Source organism: Monodelphis domestica, chromosome 6, assembly GCF_027887165.1.
Source record: "Monodelphis domestica isolate mMonDom1 chromosome 6, mMonDom1.pri, whole genome shotgun sequence".
In the NCBI taxonomy this organism is placed as follows: Eukaryota; Metazoa; Chordata; class Mammalia; order Didelphimorphia; family Didelphidae; genus Monodelphis; species Monodelphis domestica.
The window spans coordinates 131,203,675-131,224,453 of record NC_077232.1 but is presented as its reverse complement, the minus strand read 5'-3'; the positions used below and the strand labels follow the sequence as shown (position 1 = coordinate 131,224,453).

General features: G+C 36.2%; 1 protein-coding gene across 1 annotated transcript in view; it reads right to left on the bottom strand.

Annotated features, from left to right (window-relative positions):
* Nucleotides 1-19,884, bottom strand: part of GRXCR1 (glutaredoxin and cysteine rich domain containing 1) — a 65,990-nt gene extending 46,106 nt beyond the window's left edge. The window contains exons 1-2 of the mRNA XM_056802574.1: nt 19,742-19,884; nt 5,132-5,374 (exon numbers count right to left, since the gene is read on the bottom strand). Coding sequence (XP_056658552.1) covers nt 5,132-5,374; nt 19,742-19,753 — 255 coding nt within the window. The 5' untranslated portion in view covers nt 19,754-19,884. The remainder of the gene's footprint in view (nt 1-5,131; nt 5,375-19,741) is intronic.
* Between the last annotated feature and the right edge of the window lie 895 nt (nt 19,885-20,779).

The window sequence follows — 20,779 nt, the reverse complement described above, 5'->3', positions numbered from 1 at the left end:
GAGTAAAAGAATAGGAAAAATAAACTTTCTCAATTTCAAAATTCTTACTTCACTAACCATAAGTTCCAGAAAGGGGAAGAAAGGAGAAAGGAATTCTACTCTTTCCCCCTCTTTGCTCATTTTCTTTGCACCATATGATTCTGTTCCCAGGTTGCAGAACCTAAACAATTATTTTAATATTGAAATTCAAGTACATTATTGGCTAAAAAGGCTTTTGTGGAAGCTGAAACTTTCTATTATTAATAACTATTTTCTGTATGAGCATTTTATGCAGGAATTCTAAACAAATTATTCATAACAAAATTTTGGAAAATAATTCCCATTGCTAAGTTGGGGATAGCCTGTGAAATGTCAGTTGATTTTTTCCTTTTACTCTGTGTGCTACACAATCTAACTATGAATTGCCTTGAACTATGTTGTTAAAGAGGTCCAAAGTCCTAGAATGATTTTAAGTTTTTCAAGTGTAGAAGATATATGAGACACCATGTACTGACAAGGACAAAACATTCCTTGTTGCATGTCACATACAGTGCTTTCTCAACCCCTCAGCCCATCCCACTCAGCAGACACCTGTCTTATCAAGGGGGTAACTTCACTGACTAATGCCACTAGTCTGCTTCTGCCTTTGGTTCCTGGCTTTGCCTGAGATCCATAGCATAGCATAGAATTTCTCTGCTCTTCAGGCTTTATCCTCTCTGGTCTGCTTCTTCAGTACCTCCCACCCAAGCAACCACAGTAAGGACAGATAAACTGTCAAAAAGGCAGGATAACAGGTAAACGTAAAAGTCTCTGTGTCTCTCTCTTGGTTCCTCTGTTCCTCTTTCTTTCCCCTCTCCTTTTTTCTCTCCCTACTGGCTCTCTCAGTAGCTCTAAATAAGAGGATCAGATATTTAGAGATGGAAAAGTCCTTAGAGGTCATTCAATCTCTTCTTTTTATAGATAAGGAAACTGAAGCTGAAAGAGGAGAGGTGACTACCCCAGGGCTACCCAGCATGGAAGGATTTGAGGAAGGATTTAAATCCAGGCTTGCTGACTCTGGGTCTATTTAATATTCCTGAGTCATCATTCATTTGTCACTTCTAAAGAAGGTAGCTATCTTGTAAAGAAGGTTACATGTATGTACATTTTCTCACGTTAGAAAATTTGTTACAAACATAAGAGGTTCCTGCTACTGCTTTTGGTATCTCTATCAATATCAGCTTTTCTTCCCTAAAAATTATTTTCCACTACATGCCAGGGTCCAGTAGAGGGCATCCTTCCATTTCAGATGTACAAATCATTCAAGAAAAGGTTCTTTACTCACAGTTTTTATGTTAGATATGAAATAAAAGTACAGCCTTGGATATGAGAAAAATAACCCTGTTAATCTTACTGAGGCAACTTACTCCTTGAAATGTAAGGACTATTCCCCAACAGATAAGTGTTCAACACTGTCAACAGGCAATTCTTCAAAGGAATGCATCCGAGATATTAATAATCAAAAAAATGTTTCCCAAAATTATTAACAAGTTAATTGTAAATTAAAGAAACTTTGACATTTCTCCTCTTATCTGCCAGACAGGCAAAGCTGACCAAAAAAAAAAAAAAGAAAAATAGCAAACATTGAAGATGCTGTGGAGAAACAGATTCATTAAGACATTGTTGAGAGGGCAACTAGGTGGCTCCATGGATGGAGAGCCAAGCTTGGAGACAGGAGGTCCTGGGTTCAAATTGGGCCTCAGACACATCCTAGGTGTTTGATCCTGGTCAAGCCACTTAACCCCCATTGCCTAGCCCTTACTGCTTTTCTGCTTTGGAAGCAATACACAAGTATTGATTCTAAGATGGAAGGTGAGGATTTAAAAAAAAATTGAGACATTGTTGACAGAGTTGTGGATTAATCCAGTGATTCTAGAAAAGAATTTGGAATTATGACTAAAGGTCACTGAAGTGTGCCTATCTTTCAACCCAGTGATACTTCTACTGGACCAATACCCAAAAGAGATCAAAGAAAAAGGAAAAGGATCCAAGTATTCAAAATAATTTTAGCAGCTTATTTTGTAATGCCAAAGAAAATGGAAACTAAGGGTGGCACACCCAATAATCAGGGAACAGCTTAACAAATTGTGGTATATGAAAGTCATAGAATGAAATTGTTTCGAGAAAAATGGTAAAAGAAAGGATTGGTTCAAAGAAACATGTGAAGAACTGCATGGAATGATACAGAGTAAAGTGAATAGAACCAGCAGAACAATTAATTCAAGAACTTCATTGTAAAGACAAAGAGCTTTGAAAGAATTAACAACTCTGACCAATACAAAAGTCCTAATATGAAGTATGTTGTGAATGAAGTGGCATCAATTCAAGATGATACAGAGCTGGTATATTCAAGGTGGAAAATGAAACACATATTTTTGGATATTGACAATGTGGGAATTGGTTTTATTTCAACATATATTTGTGTCATAAGGGGTTTTATTTTATTTGGGGGGTAGTGGGAGGCTTAGCAACTAAATAATTAATTATGAAAATGAAATATAATAAAAAGAAATATCACTCAAACTTAAAATGTGCAAAGGCACTGATCACAGGCAAAAGACAATAAAGACATCAATCTGGCTTTTGCTGTGTAGATCTAGAAAATTCTCCTGTCATCCCTTAAATTGAAATGTATAAACAAAAAATGAAATTATTCCCTGCTGGCTTAGTTCTATAGTAAGGGAATTAGCAGGGTAAGCTGAATGCAAAAGATGCTGCAAACCAACATTCAACTCAGAACTCCCAGGAACTGGGACTGAACACAGAGGTAGTTGCTAGACAGTTAGTGGACCCTGGAGGAGGGAGAGGCAGCTTTTCTCCAGTAGTAAGGATAGCCCAGAGAGTATCTCTCTGGTATTTCTGGGATGGACCCAGAAAGCCAGTGGATCCCTCTTCTTTGTCTTTCTTGACATTTCTGCCTATTCCTACTGCTGCTGCTACAGAGAAGTGAATTTCAGTTGTTGTTGGTGACATCTTTCTGGGACTGCTGTTTCAATCAAAGAGGACTCCTGATGTTTTGAGTTTCTTTAGGCCTTTTTGTCCTTGCCCCTACCAATCCCTCCCTAACTTTAATTAATACTCAAGTTAATTAGTTTAGAATAATTATAGAATGTTTTATGGTTTTAAATATGTTGTGAGTTAGAAGTAAGTTATTCCCTGATCCCCTTCCTTTCTCCCTTTAGCTAATTAAACCTTTTAATTGTATATATATATATATATATATATATATATATATATATACACACACACACATATATATATATATAGCTAGTTTGAATCCCTTTGTTTAACCTACATATAACAATTCTAAAGTATGAAAGGTTTATTGAAAAAAAACAGAAAAAAAGATTCTTACAATTTAAGCAAGAAGCTAAGGAATTGCAAAAGTCAAGGAGAAACGCTGGCCTGAAATGCTAAAGGTGGCAGATTTTCAAGGTTATTGAGAATATCCCCTACCCTTCCCCAACCTCCCTCCAAAATAAGACTACCCTATTCTCCCTGATACAGTTTGAGACTTTAATTTGTCTTAGAATAACCTCACTTGTTAAAATGCAAATAGCCTGAAAAAGATTAGACTTTAAACCCTATCAATCATTTACATGTTAGTGTAAATGTAGATACTTTCCTGTAAACAGATATTGATAAGAGAGAGGAGAAAGAACATGAAGATACAGCAGTAGGCACGTGACAAGATAAAAGAGTACAGGAATAAGAGTCTGGGTCATCTCAGGACAAAGTTTATCTACTCCATCCCAGTTTTCCTTGGGGCTGGCCCTTCCTGGGAAGACAATATCATTTCCTGGGTGATACATACTATGCTTCAACTTTTCCATTCCTAGATTTCCAGAAGCAGCAAGTTCTCCTATGGAAAGCTATGATTCCAGATAAAATGAGAAAGTATACATTACTATTCTGTAACTCTGTGCAGCCCTAAGCACTTTGAATTTAAGATATATTCATGAAAAATTAAAACATAAAGCCAGTTGCTAAACAAATCTAAAAAATCAAATATCCCCATTTAATTTAACAACCTTTCTAAAAATTTTTGTAGATTTTTTGTAAAAAAATTTTTTGGTTAAAAAAAAACAACTTACAAATTGTATCTATCTTCACCCTACTTTATAACCTCCTTGTTCTCCAGTAATGTTTCAGTAGGGTCTGACTCTTGGTGACTCCATTTGGGATTTTTTTGGCAAAGATATAGGAATAGCTGGCCGGCCATTCCCTTCTCCAACTTATTTTAGAATTGAAAAAAACTGACCTAAACTACTCCTTACCCAAAGATTTTTATATGTTAACCACTCATTTTTTCTTATAGATAATTTAAGTATACAACAAAAAATTTATATAAAGATTATTACACAAGATAATCAGACATAAAATTATTAGTAATTGTTTGCTATTACAAATAAAAGGATCATAAATGTGTCTCCTAAAGAGAATCTTAAAGATGTTCTATTATTTTTATGTATTTCAGACAAGTATGACAAAGTATTTATAGATTTTCAAAAGGAAAAATAAATGTATAAAATTTTAAAATGAGAACATAATTGTATTGACTTTATGTTCTTTTCTGGTCTTTTTCCATTTTTGTACTTAACATATCTTTGCCACTGTGCATATTAGCACAATCTAAAAATATTGGTACAAACATTTTATATTGATAGGTTCATTTTATTATGTTCATCAGATAAGGTCCAGAACATCAGGTGATGAGCCATAAAAAAAAAAAAATCACATGTGTCTTTTAAATAATTTATCTTTTTGCCTACGCAGAAAATTTTAACTTTTTGCTTCCACCTTGGTTTTAATACAGTTCTGAAAACATCCTAATATGGAGTCATGTCAGGCACCAATCTTATACTTTAAATAATACCTTTCAATAGGAAATTTCATGCTGGCTTTATCTTACTTTTGAACTTCCCAGGGGATGAATACCTTACAAACTCATTGATCTGGAGCAGAACAGAGTCCTTCATTCCCTATTTCAAGTTCCAAAGGGAAAAAAACTGCATAGTTTGTGTTGTCCATTCACCTTTCAAAAGATTGTATAATTCTACACATCTTGTATCACATTTTTAAAAGAGCTCACTTGCCCTAATAGAGTACTTACCCCAAGATAATGGCCATCGATAAACACAACAGGCAGAGAAGGTGCTTCAGACACCCTCCTACATCTCTCATCAAGCTCTTTTCCATATTCACCATTCAGAGCAATGTTTTTCTCCTCAAATTTGACTCGATGATTCTGGAAGATTTTCCTAACAAGTTCACATCTTTCAAAAGTCGTCCTTACCACACGAAGGCAGGTTGTATAAATCACTATCCGATCAAATTCTAGATCTGTTGATGGTTGCTAGAAAGAGAAAATAATTGTAAATTTTTGTGTTACTTGAGGAAAGACAATGTATATTTAACATATTTTGTTTTTTTTAATTTTTTTATTTTAATAATAAATTTCCACATAAGTTTTCCAAAGTTATATTTGATTCATATTGTCTTCCTCCCTTCCTCCCTACACCCCTCTAGGAGATGAAAAGCAATTCAATCTGGGTTATTCATGTAGTATCACACAAAACACATTTCTATATTTTTCATTTTTATAAGTGAATGATCTTATAAAACCCAAACCCACAAACACATGTGCAAATAAACAAGTGATAAATCATATATTTTCATCAGCATTTCTACTTCAACAGTTCTTTTTCTCTGGAAGTGGATAGCAATCTTTTTCCAAATTCCCCAAGAATTGTTCTAGATCTTTGTATTGCTGTTAGGAGCAAAGTCAATCACATTTGATCATCCTACAATGTTTCAGTTACTATGTACAATGTTCTCCTGGTTCTGCTTATTTCACTCTTTGTCAGTTCACATAGGTCTTCCCAACTCTTTCTGAAATCATCCTGTTCATCATTCCTTAGTGCACAATAGTAGTTCATCACCATCATATAGCACAATTTATTCAGCCTTCATTTTCCAATTCTTTGCCACTGCAAAAAGAGCAGCTATAAATATTTTTATACAAATAGGTCCTTTCCCATTGATGTTTGTGTGCCTATACAATTAACCCACCTACATTCCTTGAGTCAGGAAGATGACTTTTCCTGAGTTCAAATCTGGCCTCAGATACTAATTAGCTGTGTGGCTCTAGGCAAGTCACTTAACCATGTATACCTTAGTTTCCTTATTTGTAAAATGAGCCGGAGAAGTAAATGACAAATCACTCCAGGATCTTTGCCAGGAAAACCCCAAATGGGGTCACAAAGAATCAGACATGACTGAAAAATGACTAAATAACAACTAAAAGGCTGGTGAGCAGGAAGCCAACCCAACCATAACAGAAGTAGGAATGAGATATCTTTATTGCATATATATACTTTTCTAGCTATATCTAAATAATCCTCTTTTTAATGTTTGGATGCACTATGAGTATCTCATTTCATTAAAGTTCTGAACATGAAACACCATCTCGGTTTTAGTCAGGACTAGTCTAAAACAAAGAGACTGGACTAAGTGGTCTCTTCTATGTGAATGGTATTAGGATCCCCAAAATAAGGAAGGGTTTGGAACAAATAGTCGAAACAGATATTGAATGATCAATGGATATATTTACCCCTTCCCAGTTAAATGAATAAGATGTGAAATTTTAAGGAAGGGGGGGGGCAAATCAAAGTAGGTTCACAGAAGGAATTTAATGCTAGAAATAGCATGAATATATCAGGAGATAATATAAAAGCCTATTTAATTCTAACAGGACCCAGGGCATTTAAAAAAAATTCTTCCATCGCTCTGTCAATATTCTACTTATTTATATAACTAAGGCTTCTACTTGAATGCAAGCTCCCTACTCGATAACAGATTACAATCCACCTATAATTTAATCTCAGAGAGTAGCCTGAGTTTTCTGGAGGTTAAGTGACTTGTCCATGGTCACATAATCAATATCAGAAGTGGCAAATAAAACTGTGACTTCCTGTCTTAGAATGTCACGCTATCCACTATAGAATACTTAAGGCAAAATAAGAGGATTACAGACCAAATGACCTCTGAGGTCCAATCCATCTCAAAAATCTATCACATTGTCTCTGTGATCCATAAGGTCCTACATTACTTACCAGACAGTTTTGAAAGGAGACTCTCATCAAAATTAAAAAAAAATCTAGTTTTCCTTCCCTTTTGCTGGTTATTATTCCTACTTGTGACATTTACACAAATTTCAACAGGTCTTAAAACAAAATATTTAATTCAACCAAGTGGTTAATTGCTATGTGGGCTGTCCTCTGGCAATAACAAGTTGTTTAACTGAATTAAACTACCAGGTTGCTTTGTTTGCCCTGGATTGTGTATATATATATAGACACAGTATTTGATTTCAGTGGGTGACATTTTCATTAGAGTCCACAGAGTTGTGAAGAGAGACTAGCTTTGTGTTACATTATTATTCCTGAGGCACTTCTGACCTTTTCACAGTAGGAAACAGTATTAAATCACCATGGGATGAGATGTTAATAGATCATAGGATCATAGATTGAGAAAGTGAAGGGACCTTAAAGATTACTGAGTCTGAAGTGATCCCCACCCAATTTTACAGACACGGAACCTGAGACAGAGAACGGTGGCAAGAAATGCTAAAGGTCATACAATTAGTGGGTGTCTAAAGATTTGAACTCAGGTCCTTCTGACTAAATCTTTATATGATGCTGCACTAAGTTTTGTGGCTTTTCAATGTGGTAGAAGTGAAGCTACACAAGTTTTAACTGATTTCCCTGAGTTCAAAAGGTGACTAATTATGATGAAAAAATCATGATGATGAATAATTTCACATTTATATAACCCCTTTTAGTTTTCCAAGTGGTTCTACATATATTTTCTCATTTGTTCCTAATTAGAACTTTGTGCAGGGAAGCATCATTATTAGCTCCATTCTACAAGAAGAAAGCAACAAAAGCTAAGAAACCTTAAGGAACATTAAATTATATAATTGTATATTTAGAATTGGAAGAGACTTCAAATGTCATCTAGTGCAACCGTTTCATTTTACATATGTGAAAAATTGCCCAACATAATTCAAACAATTAGAGCTACAGTCAAGTCAATCCAAGCCAAACTGGTCATTAGAGAAGGGCAACTGAGGTTCAGTCCCAGGATACCAACATCGAATGGCTTTCATCCTACAGCAATCTTGCACCCATGGAAAGAGGGAGGAGTACAAATCCAGATCCCCATCAGGTGGCTCATCTATTAGGAAACAGACAAGGATGAGGTCCAATAAAGGAATGATGCCCCTCCAATGAAAGTCTGGCTCCAAGCAGAAAAGAAATGCATCTTCCAGACAAATTAGCACTGCAGAATAGATCTCCTGACCTTGGTCCACACAAGGAGGTAGCATGCTCTTTAGGACCATCGAACCTTTAGGAAAAGGGATATAGTTACTCTCTTCTGAAGCGTGTTCTATCCAAGAACAAAGAAAGCCCAGAAACCATGGGGTCCTGCGACAAGGGCTGGCCCTAGGAAGCAGGGCTCTGAAATGGAGATGTCAAACACCTAAGGCTGCATGTGGCTTAATGCCCTAGCACATGCCAAACCTGAATAAAATGGACCTGGGAAATAGATAACAAAATAAACTTTAGATTCAATTAAACATAGAAATTATTGATGTGTGGTTTTCCCTTATGGATTGGAGAGATATTTCTGTATGATTTAGAAGCCCTCATTTCTATTTGAGTTTATTAAACCACTATCCTGGATGACAATCTCTACCCTGTGGGAAGGTGCATAACCCTTAGTTAGGGTACTTATCTGAAGTCTTCTACTATCATGTCCAATATTATACTACATTTCTCTCTGAGTATACTCATAGAGCTGAGTCATACTTCTGAGAGGCTCTGGATAACAAAGAAAGGACTAGAGGGACTTTCTTGTTCTTTATGTCAGCACTCACTTGAGTTTAAAGGGGGAAATAGGGTCCATTACATGTAAGTCCACTTTTAATGCCAAGAACTTGCAATGTGATAGTCAATATTATTAAGAAAACATATTTTTATGAATGTGTTGGTCACTCACACATACAAATGCTGGCAGGAAAAAAGAATCATTGGCCATCTATCCAAATCACAAACCAAAGCAAATAGCCATTACAGATTGCTATTAAATCTAGTACAAACAAAATTAACCGATCAGAAAGTCCCCAGATTATGAATATAGAATCCAAATAGTCAGAGAATGCCAAATATTAGAAGAATGAAAGAGAAGCCAAATAACAGAAGACTGCATCTAATGAAAGAAGGAAAGATGATGTAAAAATATCTTCCCAGTTTTAGCTTTCTTGTCCTCAAATTACTCAATATTTTTCTGAATTCATGTCTTAATTTTAAAATAATCTAAGTGATCAATCAAGATATTCAATTTATAGTCAAAGTGTTGCCTTGAATTCTCCAAAGACCCTAGAACCTCCTGGCCCAATTACTTATAAGCAGTTCGGTAAAGTTTATTATACAGCTCCTCCCTTGAATATCCCAAGATATCTTTTATTGGTAAGTAGCTAATTAGGAGTGGTCTGTCAAACCTTCAGCCCTCCTCACACTGAGAGATGGATAGGTGATGTTTCTCACAATTGCTGGAAAAGAATCAGGCTCTTTTGCCTGTCAGCCGGGTTTTGTGAATGGGACACATTCCTTGGACTTCCTAAGAACAAAGAATTTGTAAAAATCTATAGACTGGATGGAGCCAGTCCATTCTCCCTAATGAACTCCCTAAGGAACTTTTTAGACCTTTATAATCCAAGACCCTGATATAAAAATAATACAGTATGTGAAAATAAATTTTCATATTACATTGGAAGTCCATTATACTAGCCTATGACATAAGGTAATTTGCTATGATGGAGAACTTAGTAAACTGGGATTCAGGAGAGTCAAGATTTAATTCTGATTACATCACCTATTTAAGTCACACAGTTAAAAGTTGAAATTTATATTGCATGTGTGAGTTTCAAAATTTATCCTGGCTGGGGACTGCATTTCCCAGCATGCCTCTCTCCTACTTCCTAGAATGGGATTGATCTTGAAAGGACCAATCCCATGCTGGGGGAGGGACCACGCCCCCTCCCTAGCACAGATTGGTTCAATTCAGGACCAATCCCATGCCAGACTCACCACTTCAAGGTTTGCAAAGTACTCAACTCCTAACAATATTTGAAGTTGGTAGTACAGAAATTATATTTTCATTTTATTGATGAAGGAACAAAAGCCTTAAGAGGTAATGAGTTCCCAAGAGCATGTAGCCCAAAGCTGTATGACTCTGGAAAAGTCACTTAACCTGATTTGTTTTGTTTTGGTTTTTTTTTGAGAAGAAAATGGTGAATGTCTCCAGTATCTGCGGCAAGAAAACTCCAAATGGACTCCCAAAGAATTGGACATGACTTAAAGGACTAGAAAAGAGCTCCTGATTCCAACATTGCCATGATGGCTTTCTTCAGCTATTTCCAAAGTGATAGAGCTCAAAGAGTATGAAAAATGAAGAGAAAGGGTTATCAATTTCAGGAAATAGTAGAAAGATCACTGAAATTTCATGACTGAAATTGGACTTATGGGACCTGAATTTAAATCCTAGCTCTGGGACTCAAGTTCCCACATCTGTAAAATTAGAGGAATATAATAGATCACCCCTACTATAAGGTTCCTTCCAGTTCTAACTCTATAATCCTATGATCTTTGACAGAATACTTTCAGTTTCGTATTAAGGATGAAAGTCAGATTGGCAGAGGGTTGAGGAAATAGTAGGTAGTAAGGAGGTGAAGGCATGCATCAGATAGAGACATTTCCAACTTTATTAGTGAAGGAGAGGACAGTGATGGGGAAAATTGGGTGTAATAAAAGGGTATACAGAATATGGGACTATAAGACAAGGGAGTTCAATTTGAAGATTAAAAATAAGCCACAAGCCTTCAGTGCCTTCAGAGGTGTCAATCAGTTTAAACACTGAAGACTTTGCCTATTATGATATATTTGGAAAGGAGATAAGTAGCTGCAGACCTGTTTGAATGAGAGATAGAAGCAGAAATGAAGACATGGAGATTGGTAAGATGGACTCTCATTCCTTGATCCAAGAGAAGGCAGAAACTTTGGAACTGTGGACCAATAATGCAGTGGCATCATTGCTGGTAATAGAACAATGAAGCATGAAAGACTAAGTTCCAGACATTCTCCTTGCTTGGGCTCCTCCGGCATAGTGCTATAAGTCACGGGGACTATATAGATCAGTTGGTTTCTTGGGCTGGGGGAGAAGAGGAGTGAAGGGAGGGGAAATGTCTTACTGGAAAATGTGGTTATTGTTCAGATGTTTCAGTAATATTCAATTCTTGGTGATCCTATTTGGAGTTTTCGTAGCAAAGATACTGGAATGATTTGACACTTTCTACTCCAGCTCCTTTTACAGATGAGGAAACTGAAGCAAGCAGGATTAAGTGACTTGCCCAGAATCATACAGCAAGTAAGTTTTTGAAGCTGGATTGAACACAGGAAGATAAGTCTTCCAGATTTCAGGACTGGCACTTTAACCACTGAGTCAATCAGCTGCCCCTTCCTGGAAAGCATAATATTTTAATTCTCTATGGCCTCAGATGTGAATTCTTCTGTGTCTGTAATTGTGTAAACAAAACAATTCTGTACTGAAGTCCTTTAAGTATTGACAATTGCATAGTTTTTCCAAATATGAATCCATTTGATCTTCACAATAACCCTGGGATGGAGGTGCTATGATTATTCGAATTTTACATATGAGGAAACTGAAGCCATGGAGGCTAGATATCTTGTCCAGCTTTACATGACTATTAAATATCTGAGACTAGACTTGAATTCAGGTATTCTTGCCTACTACCAGCATTCTATACACTATACTAGCTGTCTCAAGTTAATTACAATGTGGTCCTCGATTTAGTAGTATGAGCAACTATACAGTTCAAAGAATTTATAAGAATAAAACTATATAAATCTAATGCCTATTTTCTATACTGTTTAGAAAATCAACATCAATATTTCCTTTCCCGATACACACACAGACATTTATATATATATATATATATATATATGTATATATATATATATATATGTATGTATATAAAGCCTGAGATAAATAACTGAGAATGGTTACTTGCTTATTCTATAAACAAGCTTGGATTACAAATCATAAAATCAGTTCAAGAAGGAAAGAAGGAAGCTAACTCAAAGATGAACCAAGAAATCCCCTCATTGGTCAGAAGAGGAAATTGAGACCCAAAAAGGTTAAATAATTTACTAAAGGTCAAACACACTATTTTTATGTAAATCTACTACTTGAAGTGTTTTTTTTTTAATTTAAGAATGAAATATTTGAAAAAGTAATTACCAGCATTTTATTAAATTTAAATGTATTCAATTTAGCAAATGCTTATAGTACTTCTATCAAATTACATGTTGGTCATTTCAAAATCATTTTCTCAAAACTAATCAGGGTACTTTTGGTAAGAAGAAACCACATACAAAATAAAAAACTTCTTAAGAAACATCAAGCTCTATGTGGAAGTGAATATAGGGATCAATGTAAAAAAGGAACTATCCCCAAAATTAAGTTAAAAAGCATTGAGACAGGAGAAAAGTTTCTAAAGGTGATAATTCCTAAATATTGGAATATTGCTGAGAGAAATATTTAAAAACAAACATCTTACAGCCATTAGATTATCAAAGACAACAAAAGGCAATAATAACAAGTGTTAGATGGGCTTTGAGAAGAATAGTACCCTAAAGCATTGTTGGTAAAATTATGAATTGGGAAAACTACTCTCCAAAATAATTTGGGTCTATATTAGAAAAATCACTAAATTGTATTGCCCCTTGACCCAAGATTACCACTACCAAGCTTATATACAGGGAAGGAAACAACCAAAATAAAAGTTGTTTATATAAAAAAAATGTCCATAGCAATAATATTTGTTGTAGCAAGTAACTGGAAGCCTAATAGGTAGCATCAATTAAGGAATTACTGAATAAGATGTGGTATATGAAAATAATGGAATATTATTTTGAAAACACTGGGAAAACTTGTATGATAGTAAAATAAGCCAGAACCAGATCAATTGAAATCATGACTTCAACTATATAAAGGGAAACAATATTGAAAGATGTGCTAATGCTAGTTAGTGCTTTCACAAATCTTTACTTCTGAGGATTGATATTGAAGCATGCTTCCTTCCTCTTGACAGAGAGAAATGAGACCTAAGCTGACAAAAATAGATATTAGGTTGTCATTTCTTTTTTTGTTTGTCTAAATATATTTCTTTGTCACAAAGGAAGGTTGATGGGGAGGGTGATCATTAGAAAAAGCCAGTGGTTTGGGTTTTTTTTAACTGTCAATAAAACATTTAAGGAGTTTCGTTTCTTCCTTCCTTTTATAAGAGCAGTCTATCTCCCTTTTCTTTGTAAATAAATGGAATATAGTCCTGTCCAATAGAATATGAATGTGTTAGACAATTTCCCAGTTTTTTTCAACATCTAAGTTTCAGTGAACATACTGATCTAGATTGGTAAAGTCAGTTTCCTAAACCAGGAATTTTCTATGCTAATGAAATGAAGAGGGAAAGGAGAAGGGAAGGAAACAAGCTTTTCTTATATGCTTACTTTGTGCCAGACATTGAGTGTTATAAACACTTTACAAATATCTCATTTGATGATGGCAGTGTATTGTGAAGGAGTTAAGATAACCATGTGCTCCTCCTGAGCTATTAAAAAAACAAATTAGGTGCCTCCCACCCCTGGGCATCGGCTATATTTTGCATGAAGGATTTCTGGGTAAACGGGGAAAAAAAAGACATGCAGGATGAGAACCCATAACAATGAAATCATTTATCCAGAGAAATAGTCAAATAAGAGTGCATCTACTTATAGCCTTTTCCCTCCAGCAAAATTGTCAAATCCGCTGGCAAATTTTCTAAGAATAGCATACAAACAGTTAACTTGCCCCTCATATCAAAAACCTGAATGTTACTATGGCAATAGCTTAATGAGGGAGATTTATGCCTGGGACCACGCCAAAAAGCCATAACAATTGCAGCTGACTTCTTGCAGATAGTGAGGTAAATAAGCGATAAAGGGAAGCTATGTGGTTCCTTCCTTTCCTTGATTTTATAAATGAGGCCCTCTGAGATTTCTTGCCCAAAGTGATGCAGGTTAAAAGCATCAAAGGCTGGGTTTGGTTCCAGGTCCTCTGACTCCAGAAATGATGCCTTTTCTACTGTATATCAATGAGGCACACATTCAGTCTTTCTTCTTGGCTGGGTCCCCCTAAACATTTCTGATATCTCAGATGCTAAGCAGGATGGGCTGGTTAGCATTTAAATGAATGACTATTTAGAAACCCTAGCTAGACTCATCTCCCTGATGGTAAATTTGGCCTCAGACACTTACTAGCTGTGAGACCCTAGGCAAGTCACTTAACTTTGTTGGCCCTAGTTTCCTCACCTGTAAAATGAACTGGAGAAGGAAATGGCAAATCATGCCAATCTCCTTGCCAAGAAAACCCCAAATGGGTCAAAAAAGTCACACACAACCGAAATGACTGAACAACACCAAAAAAGGTACTATAGAACCATGAAGCAACTTTAAAAAGTGGAAGTAACACTCACTCTAGAATCATTGGACCTAGATTCAGATCATACCCTTATTATCTATGTAAGGCTGGGTCCAGCACTCAATCTTCCTGGATTTCCCCATCTAATGAGACATAGACTATATGGCCCCTGAGGTCCCTTCTAGCTCTAGGAGCTTATGATTCCCCTTACCTGGAAGAGCCCATCACTGTCTTCCTATTTTTCATTCACTCTACCTACTTCCCTGGGATAATATGCATCCTGGTCTCCCACGTTTTAAACCTAGCTCTTAGAGTGACTCTGAATCCTCCAAAACCAGAGTTTCTATCACCAAATCCTGAGACAATAGAGTCAAGCCTAACACTTGCCTTTATCACTAGATGAGTATATAGGAACAAAACCAGAATTTGGTCATCAAGAAGGAACCTCATCAGATAATTTCAATGTCATCCTCCTTCTGAGAGGCAATAAAGGAAAAAGCACTGGAACTTGGTTTGTAGTGTCACTTTGTCACTTATATGAAGCCTAAGGAACCTTATCTAGGCTCTAGGAATATAAATTTCCTCACCTTTAAATGAGATTAACAATAACTATGCTTGGACTACCTCTCTTACAAAGTTAACAAATTATGAAGACAAATGAGATTATGTTCATAAAGTATCCTGTGAAGGGACTTCTCCCGACTTCTTAGGCTGCCCAATGGTCAAAGAAATCCTCTTAGAATAGGTCTCTCAATGCCCAGGCAGACAACTATGATTCTTGGAACATGCTACATCACTTCTGGGTTCAGAAACGAGCAAGTGTACACCATGGGAAACAAATATACCTGCCTGCATTTCTCAAGGAACAAGTGGGATCCATCTCAGCAGTTGCTGTGTGGTGAATTGGAACCGATCCAATTAATTTTTGGTAAGATAACTAATATGACTTAAAAATTTTTCTTGTTTACTAAAATATGCTGCCACATATCTAACAATATGTCACAACAGCTACTTCTGTTTATAAAACACCTATCACACAGGAGCATCTTGCCATTTTTTTCCTAGTCTAATTTAGGAAAACTCCTGTAAGATAGACACAGTGCCAATATGCTTAACTCTTCTTCATGAATGAAGAAATTCAAGTTAATTAGAATTGAGATCACCTGACTTCCAAGCCAGCGGTTCATTAACTGAAAGGAATCTTAAAGACTGTCTAGTCTGATTTACTATCATTTTATAATTAACCCACAACCCAGGACCCCCAAAGCTTCAGGTTAATGAAGAGCAGGGTTCTGCCAAAACTGTGAACTCTTTGACTCATTTCTCTGAAACCCAGAGTTAACCATAAGAAAATTTCCAGGTGGTACTCATGTCTCAGTTTCCACAGAAATTCACAAAAAACAAAATCCAATAAAGGAGACAAGACTGGAATCCAACACCATCTCAAATGTACAAAGTTGAAGTAGCAAGAGAAAATAGAGTTCAGTAAATGTAAGGAAACAGTAAAACTCTTTCTCAATCTACTTCTATCTTTCTATCTTCACCCTTGATGAATTGAAGTTGTCTAGCCTAGATGAACAACATCCTAAGATTCTAGAAGAAGTAGCAGGTGTGGGTCGATTGCTAAATTGATAACAATGATTTATAAAAGATCATGGAAAACATGAGTAGTACATAGGACAAAGACAAGACAGTCTTAATTTTCAAAAAGAAGAACAAGAAGATAACAGAGCTAATTATGGGCTAGTGTACTTTCTTAAAAACAAATCATGCCAGTTTAACTTTATTTCCTTTTCTAGCTTTTACCTAGATTTTAATAAAGTATTCAATAAAGAATTGGATTCTATTATTGTTGAAAAAGAAGATACAAAATAGATGATATAATTACATGTATTTAGAACTGGTTAATGGCTAGATTAAAAGAAAAACAAATCTTAGAAACAGATCTGGAAAAACTTCTTACCCAACAAAGCTTTCCTAAAGTGTAATGGTCTTCCTCAAGAAATACTATATTGGGATCAGCTAGGTGGCTCTGTGAATAGAGAGACAGACCTAGAGATGAAAAGTTCTGGGTTCAAATTTGATCTCAGATACCTATTGGGTGACCTTGGGCAAGTCACTTAATCCTCACTGCCTAGCCCTTACGACTCTTCTACATTGGAACCAATGTTTCGTATCAATCCTAAGACATAAGATGTAAGGGAAACTGTAAGGAAGGATAATAAACTTTATCCTAAATCCCTTACTACATGGTTGTTGTTAAAGCAATCTGACTGCATTTGAACTGAGGCAAGACATAGAACAGGTGAACTCTAGCAAATGGAAAAAACTCCTTGGAGACAGGTTACAAAAAACAAACCTTGTGTAATATGTTAAGGTTTAAAGAAGGAAAGATAGTAAATAGAGTTGAGGTAGGGGTTTCCTTAATAATTAAGGGTTTTTTCTCAGATAAAGAAATCAAAACTATTAACAAGCACATGAAGAAGTGTTCTACATCTCTTATAATCAGAGAGATGCAAATCAAAACAACTCTGAGGTATCACCTCACACCTAGCAGATTGGCTAACATAACAGCAAAGGAAAGTAATGAATGCTGGAGGGGATGTGGCAAAGTAGGGACATTAATTCATTGCTGGTGGAGCTGTGAACTGATCCAACCATTCTGGAGGGCAATTTGGAACTATGCCCAAAGGGCGACAAAAGAATATCTACCCTTTGACCCAGCCATAGCACTGCTGGGTCTGTACCCCAAAGAGATAATGGACACAAAGACTTGTACAAAAATATTCATAGCTGCGCTCTTTGTGGTGGCCCAAAACTGGAAAACAAGGGGATGCCCATCAATTGGGGAATGGCTGAACAAACTGTGGTATATGTTGGTGATGGAATACTATTGTGCTCAAAGGAATAATAAAGTGGAGAAGTTCCATGGAGACTGGAACAACCTCCAGGAAGTGATGCAGAGCGAGAGGAGCAGAACCAGGAGAACATTGTACACAGAGACTAATACACTGTGGTATAATCGAACGTAATGGACTTCTCCATTAGGGGCGGTGTAATGTCCCTGAACAACTTTCAGGGATCCAGGAGAAAAAAAACACCATTCATAAGCAAAGGATAAACTATGGGAGTGGAAACACCGAGAAAAAGCAACTGCCTGAATACAGAGGTTGAGGGGACATGACAGAGGATAGACTTTAAATGAACACTCTAATGCAAATACTATCAACAAAGCAATGGGTTCAAATCAAGAAAACATCTAATGCCCAGTGGACTTACGCGTCGGCTATGGGGGGTGGGGGGGAGGAAAAGAAAATGATCTATGTCTTTAACGAATAATGCTTGGAAATGATCAAATAAAATATATTATTAAAAAAAAAACTATAAAAAAAATAAAAAATAATAATTAAGGGTTTTTCTAACTAGATCCCAATTCCCACTTTTTAGGTCCTCATGAATCCTTCTCCTGTTTCGGTTTCCCCAAACCTATGCTCTCTACTTACTCTACCTAATCCCCAAATTTCTATCTAAAATAAGCTTATGTCCAAAATCCTTATAGATCAAAATAAATACATTCATCCATTCTTATTCTAATAAAGAGAAGGGTTTTTATTAAAAGAAGTAATATATGCCCCCTTTGTAGAAGTGATCAAATAGCTGAACATTTTTCAGTTATTTTATACTGGTAACCATTTCTTGGTATAGACTAGATGATCACTGATACCTGTTCATATTTTATGATTCCATGGGTAGGTGAACAAGACTCCCAGATCCTACGCAAGTGCTAACAACAACATTGTGTATACAGGCTACAGAAATGCCTTCTGTTGTGGTCCCAGAAAAACTGAAAGAATTCATACTTCCTTCAGATGAGAAATACACTTGGAGATTCTAGATAGGTAACCCCCTTCCTACTGGATCAGGGGAGCTGGGATGTGACCACAAGTCCAGAGATAAAAACAGCACTAAAGAAAATAAATATTTTTGCATCAGTTAGCATCAGTTAGCAAAGTCCCCACACAGTGGTGGACATTGATGCCCGAAGTTTCTTACCCTGAGTCTCAGACATATGTGTTATCCTTGGAGATAAGAGAAACATGCAATACATTCTGTTGTGAAATAGAAACCCACAGATTCAATATAGACAATTTAGGTAAATAAAGTCAATAAGTCAAATTTCTCCAAGTCAAGGTAGAAAGTTAGATTTTCTTGGAAGAGGGCCAAGTCCTCCAATAAAAGCGTTCTCCTGCATGTATTACATGGTTGGACCCCAGCAAGAGACAACGCCCAGAGGCTGAGATCTGGTTTAAGTAACAAAATGAATATTTCAATACAAGGTTGATGACATATCACATAACATCATATAGACCTTATTTAGAAACAGTTACCCAATTACAAAGCTGATTGGTTAGTTCATTTCGGAAAGCCATAATAGTCTAAAGGTCAAGTCAAATGACAATACCCTTATTGGGGTAGGCAATGTCCATTACCTTATTCTCATCTGATCTGGGGGGAAGGATGGCTATTTTCAAACAGGGAAGGGAGTGTGATGTTTGTGCCATGTTGGGACATGAAACTCAGATGGCCAGCATCTTATGATAAAGAGAAGTACAAACTTAGGGAGGGGTTAGACTTCCCTTTAGAAGCAATCTTTATGCTTTAGTTAGAAATCCTTGTAAAAATCATGAATTCTATTGATTGTATTAAGATTATAATGGAATTTATACTAATCACTTTAGAACCACAATACTGATTATCTTAAATTGATCACTATCACTAAAATTCAATCAAGTATAAGGAGTAGGGGTCTATTTTCCCAACAATTCTCACATGCTAATATATCTTTTGAGAAGTTTCTCTCTTTTCAAAGAAATAAATTAACTTCTGTACTTTCCTTTATATTATAGCTGTCTTGATGCTAAATCAATTACTGGATCTGTACTAGAAGGAAAATGAAAATTCACATAGGAGAAAAATTTGCCCTGCACAAAAATAATTTTCTCACAGGCTTCTTTGTGGTCACAATGACTATTTTTATGGTTCAATATATCTCAAAATAAACAATCAAAAAGAAACTAAGCTTTCAGATCACACACATTGGTGATGCCATAGTGTTACCTACCATGGTTTTCATAGCAGGCGAGGAACACCACAAGAATTGACAGGATTTGTCAAGATCTAAATTTTAGGAGGTATCAGGAATCAGCACAACCACAGTCCAACAAGGATATGCCCAGTAATTGTAGACACCATTATGTCATAAAGAGGTGATTGTGCTGTCTGAACCAGTTCTGCTCATAGCAACGCTACATAAAGACCTTGAGAATGGGGAAGGAAAGGAAGAGAGGGTGTACATAGAGACAAGTTAGAAGTAGGACAAGGGAGGGAGTAGAACAAGAAGCTATCAGAAAGGAGGATAAAAAGTTGGCTATTACTCCAAACAGCCAGTTGCTCAAATCAGCCAACAGTTTGAGGAAGGGAAGAAGACTACTCAAATTCATTTAACAAACAAGTCTCAAAAGACTTCCTCTCAAATTACGGTTGAGCTGTAAGATTGAAATTAAGAACAAGGTCTACAAAATGAAAAGGCATGGATGGATGACTGAATTATAACTGACTATTCTATTACTAGACTGAGTGAGGTGGATAAAGGGAGGAAGCTCCATCTTGAACCACGTATGGTGAACTTAAATATACTTTAGTCAAGGAAGCTATCCTACTCAATCATAATAAGCAGTGCCTGAAAGCAGCATTGGAGAATGTATGAGGACCAAGAAGTCCTCCTGACTCTAGAATAATAGCATCCTAAGGGTGGGGGTGGGGGGTGGAATATATCCACATTTTATAGAGTAGAAAACAAGAAGAAAAAAAAACAGTGGATGTTTGATATTATGCACTGTTAGGACAGCTCCACCACCAGACATTTATTCATGCTTATGGTCTCTGATAAGAGCAACAAGGCACAAAGAGCACAGGATTTAAAACCAAAGAGACTCATCCTAATAATTTCATATAGGACCTTAGACATTACTTGCTCTTCTACTTTGGGCAAATCACTTAACTCTATTTGCCTCAATTTCTTCATCTATAAAATAAACTGGAGAAGGAAATGGAAAACCACTCCAATATCTGCCAAGAAAAACCCCAAATGGAGTTTCTT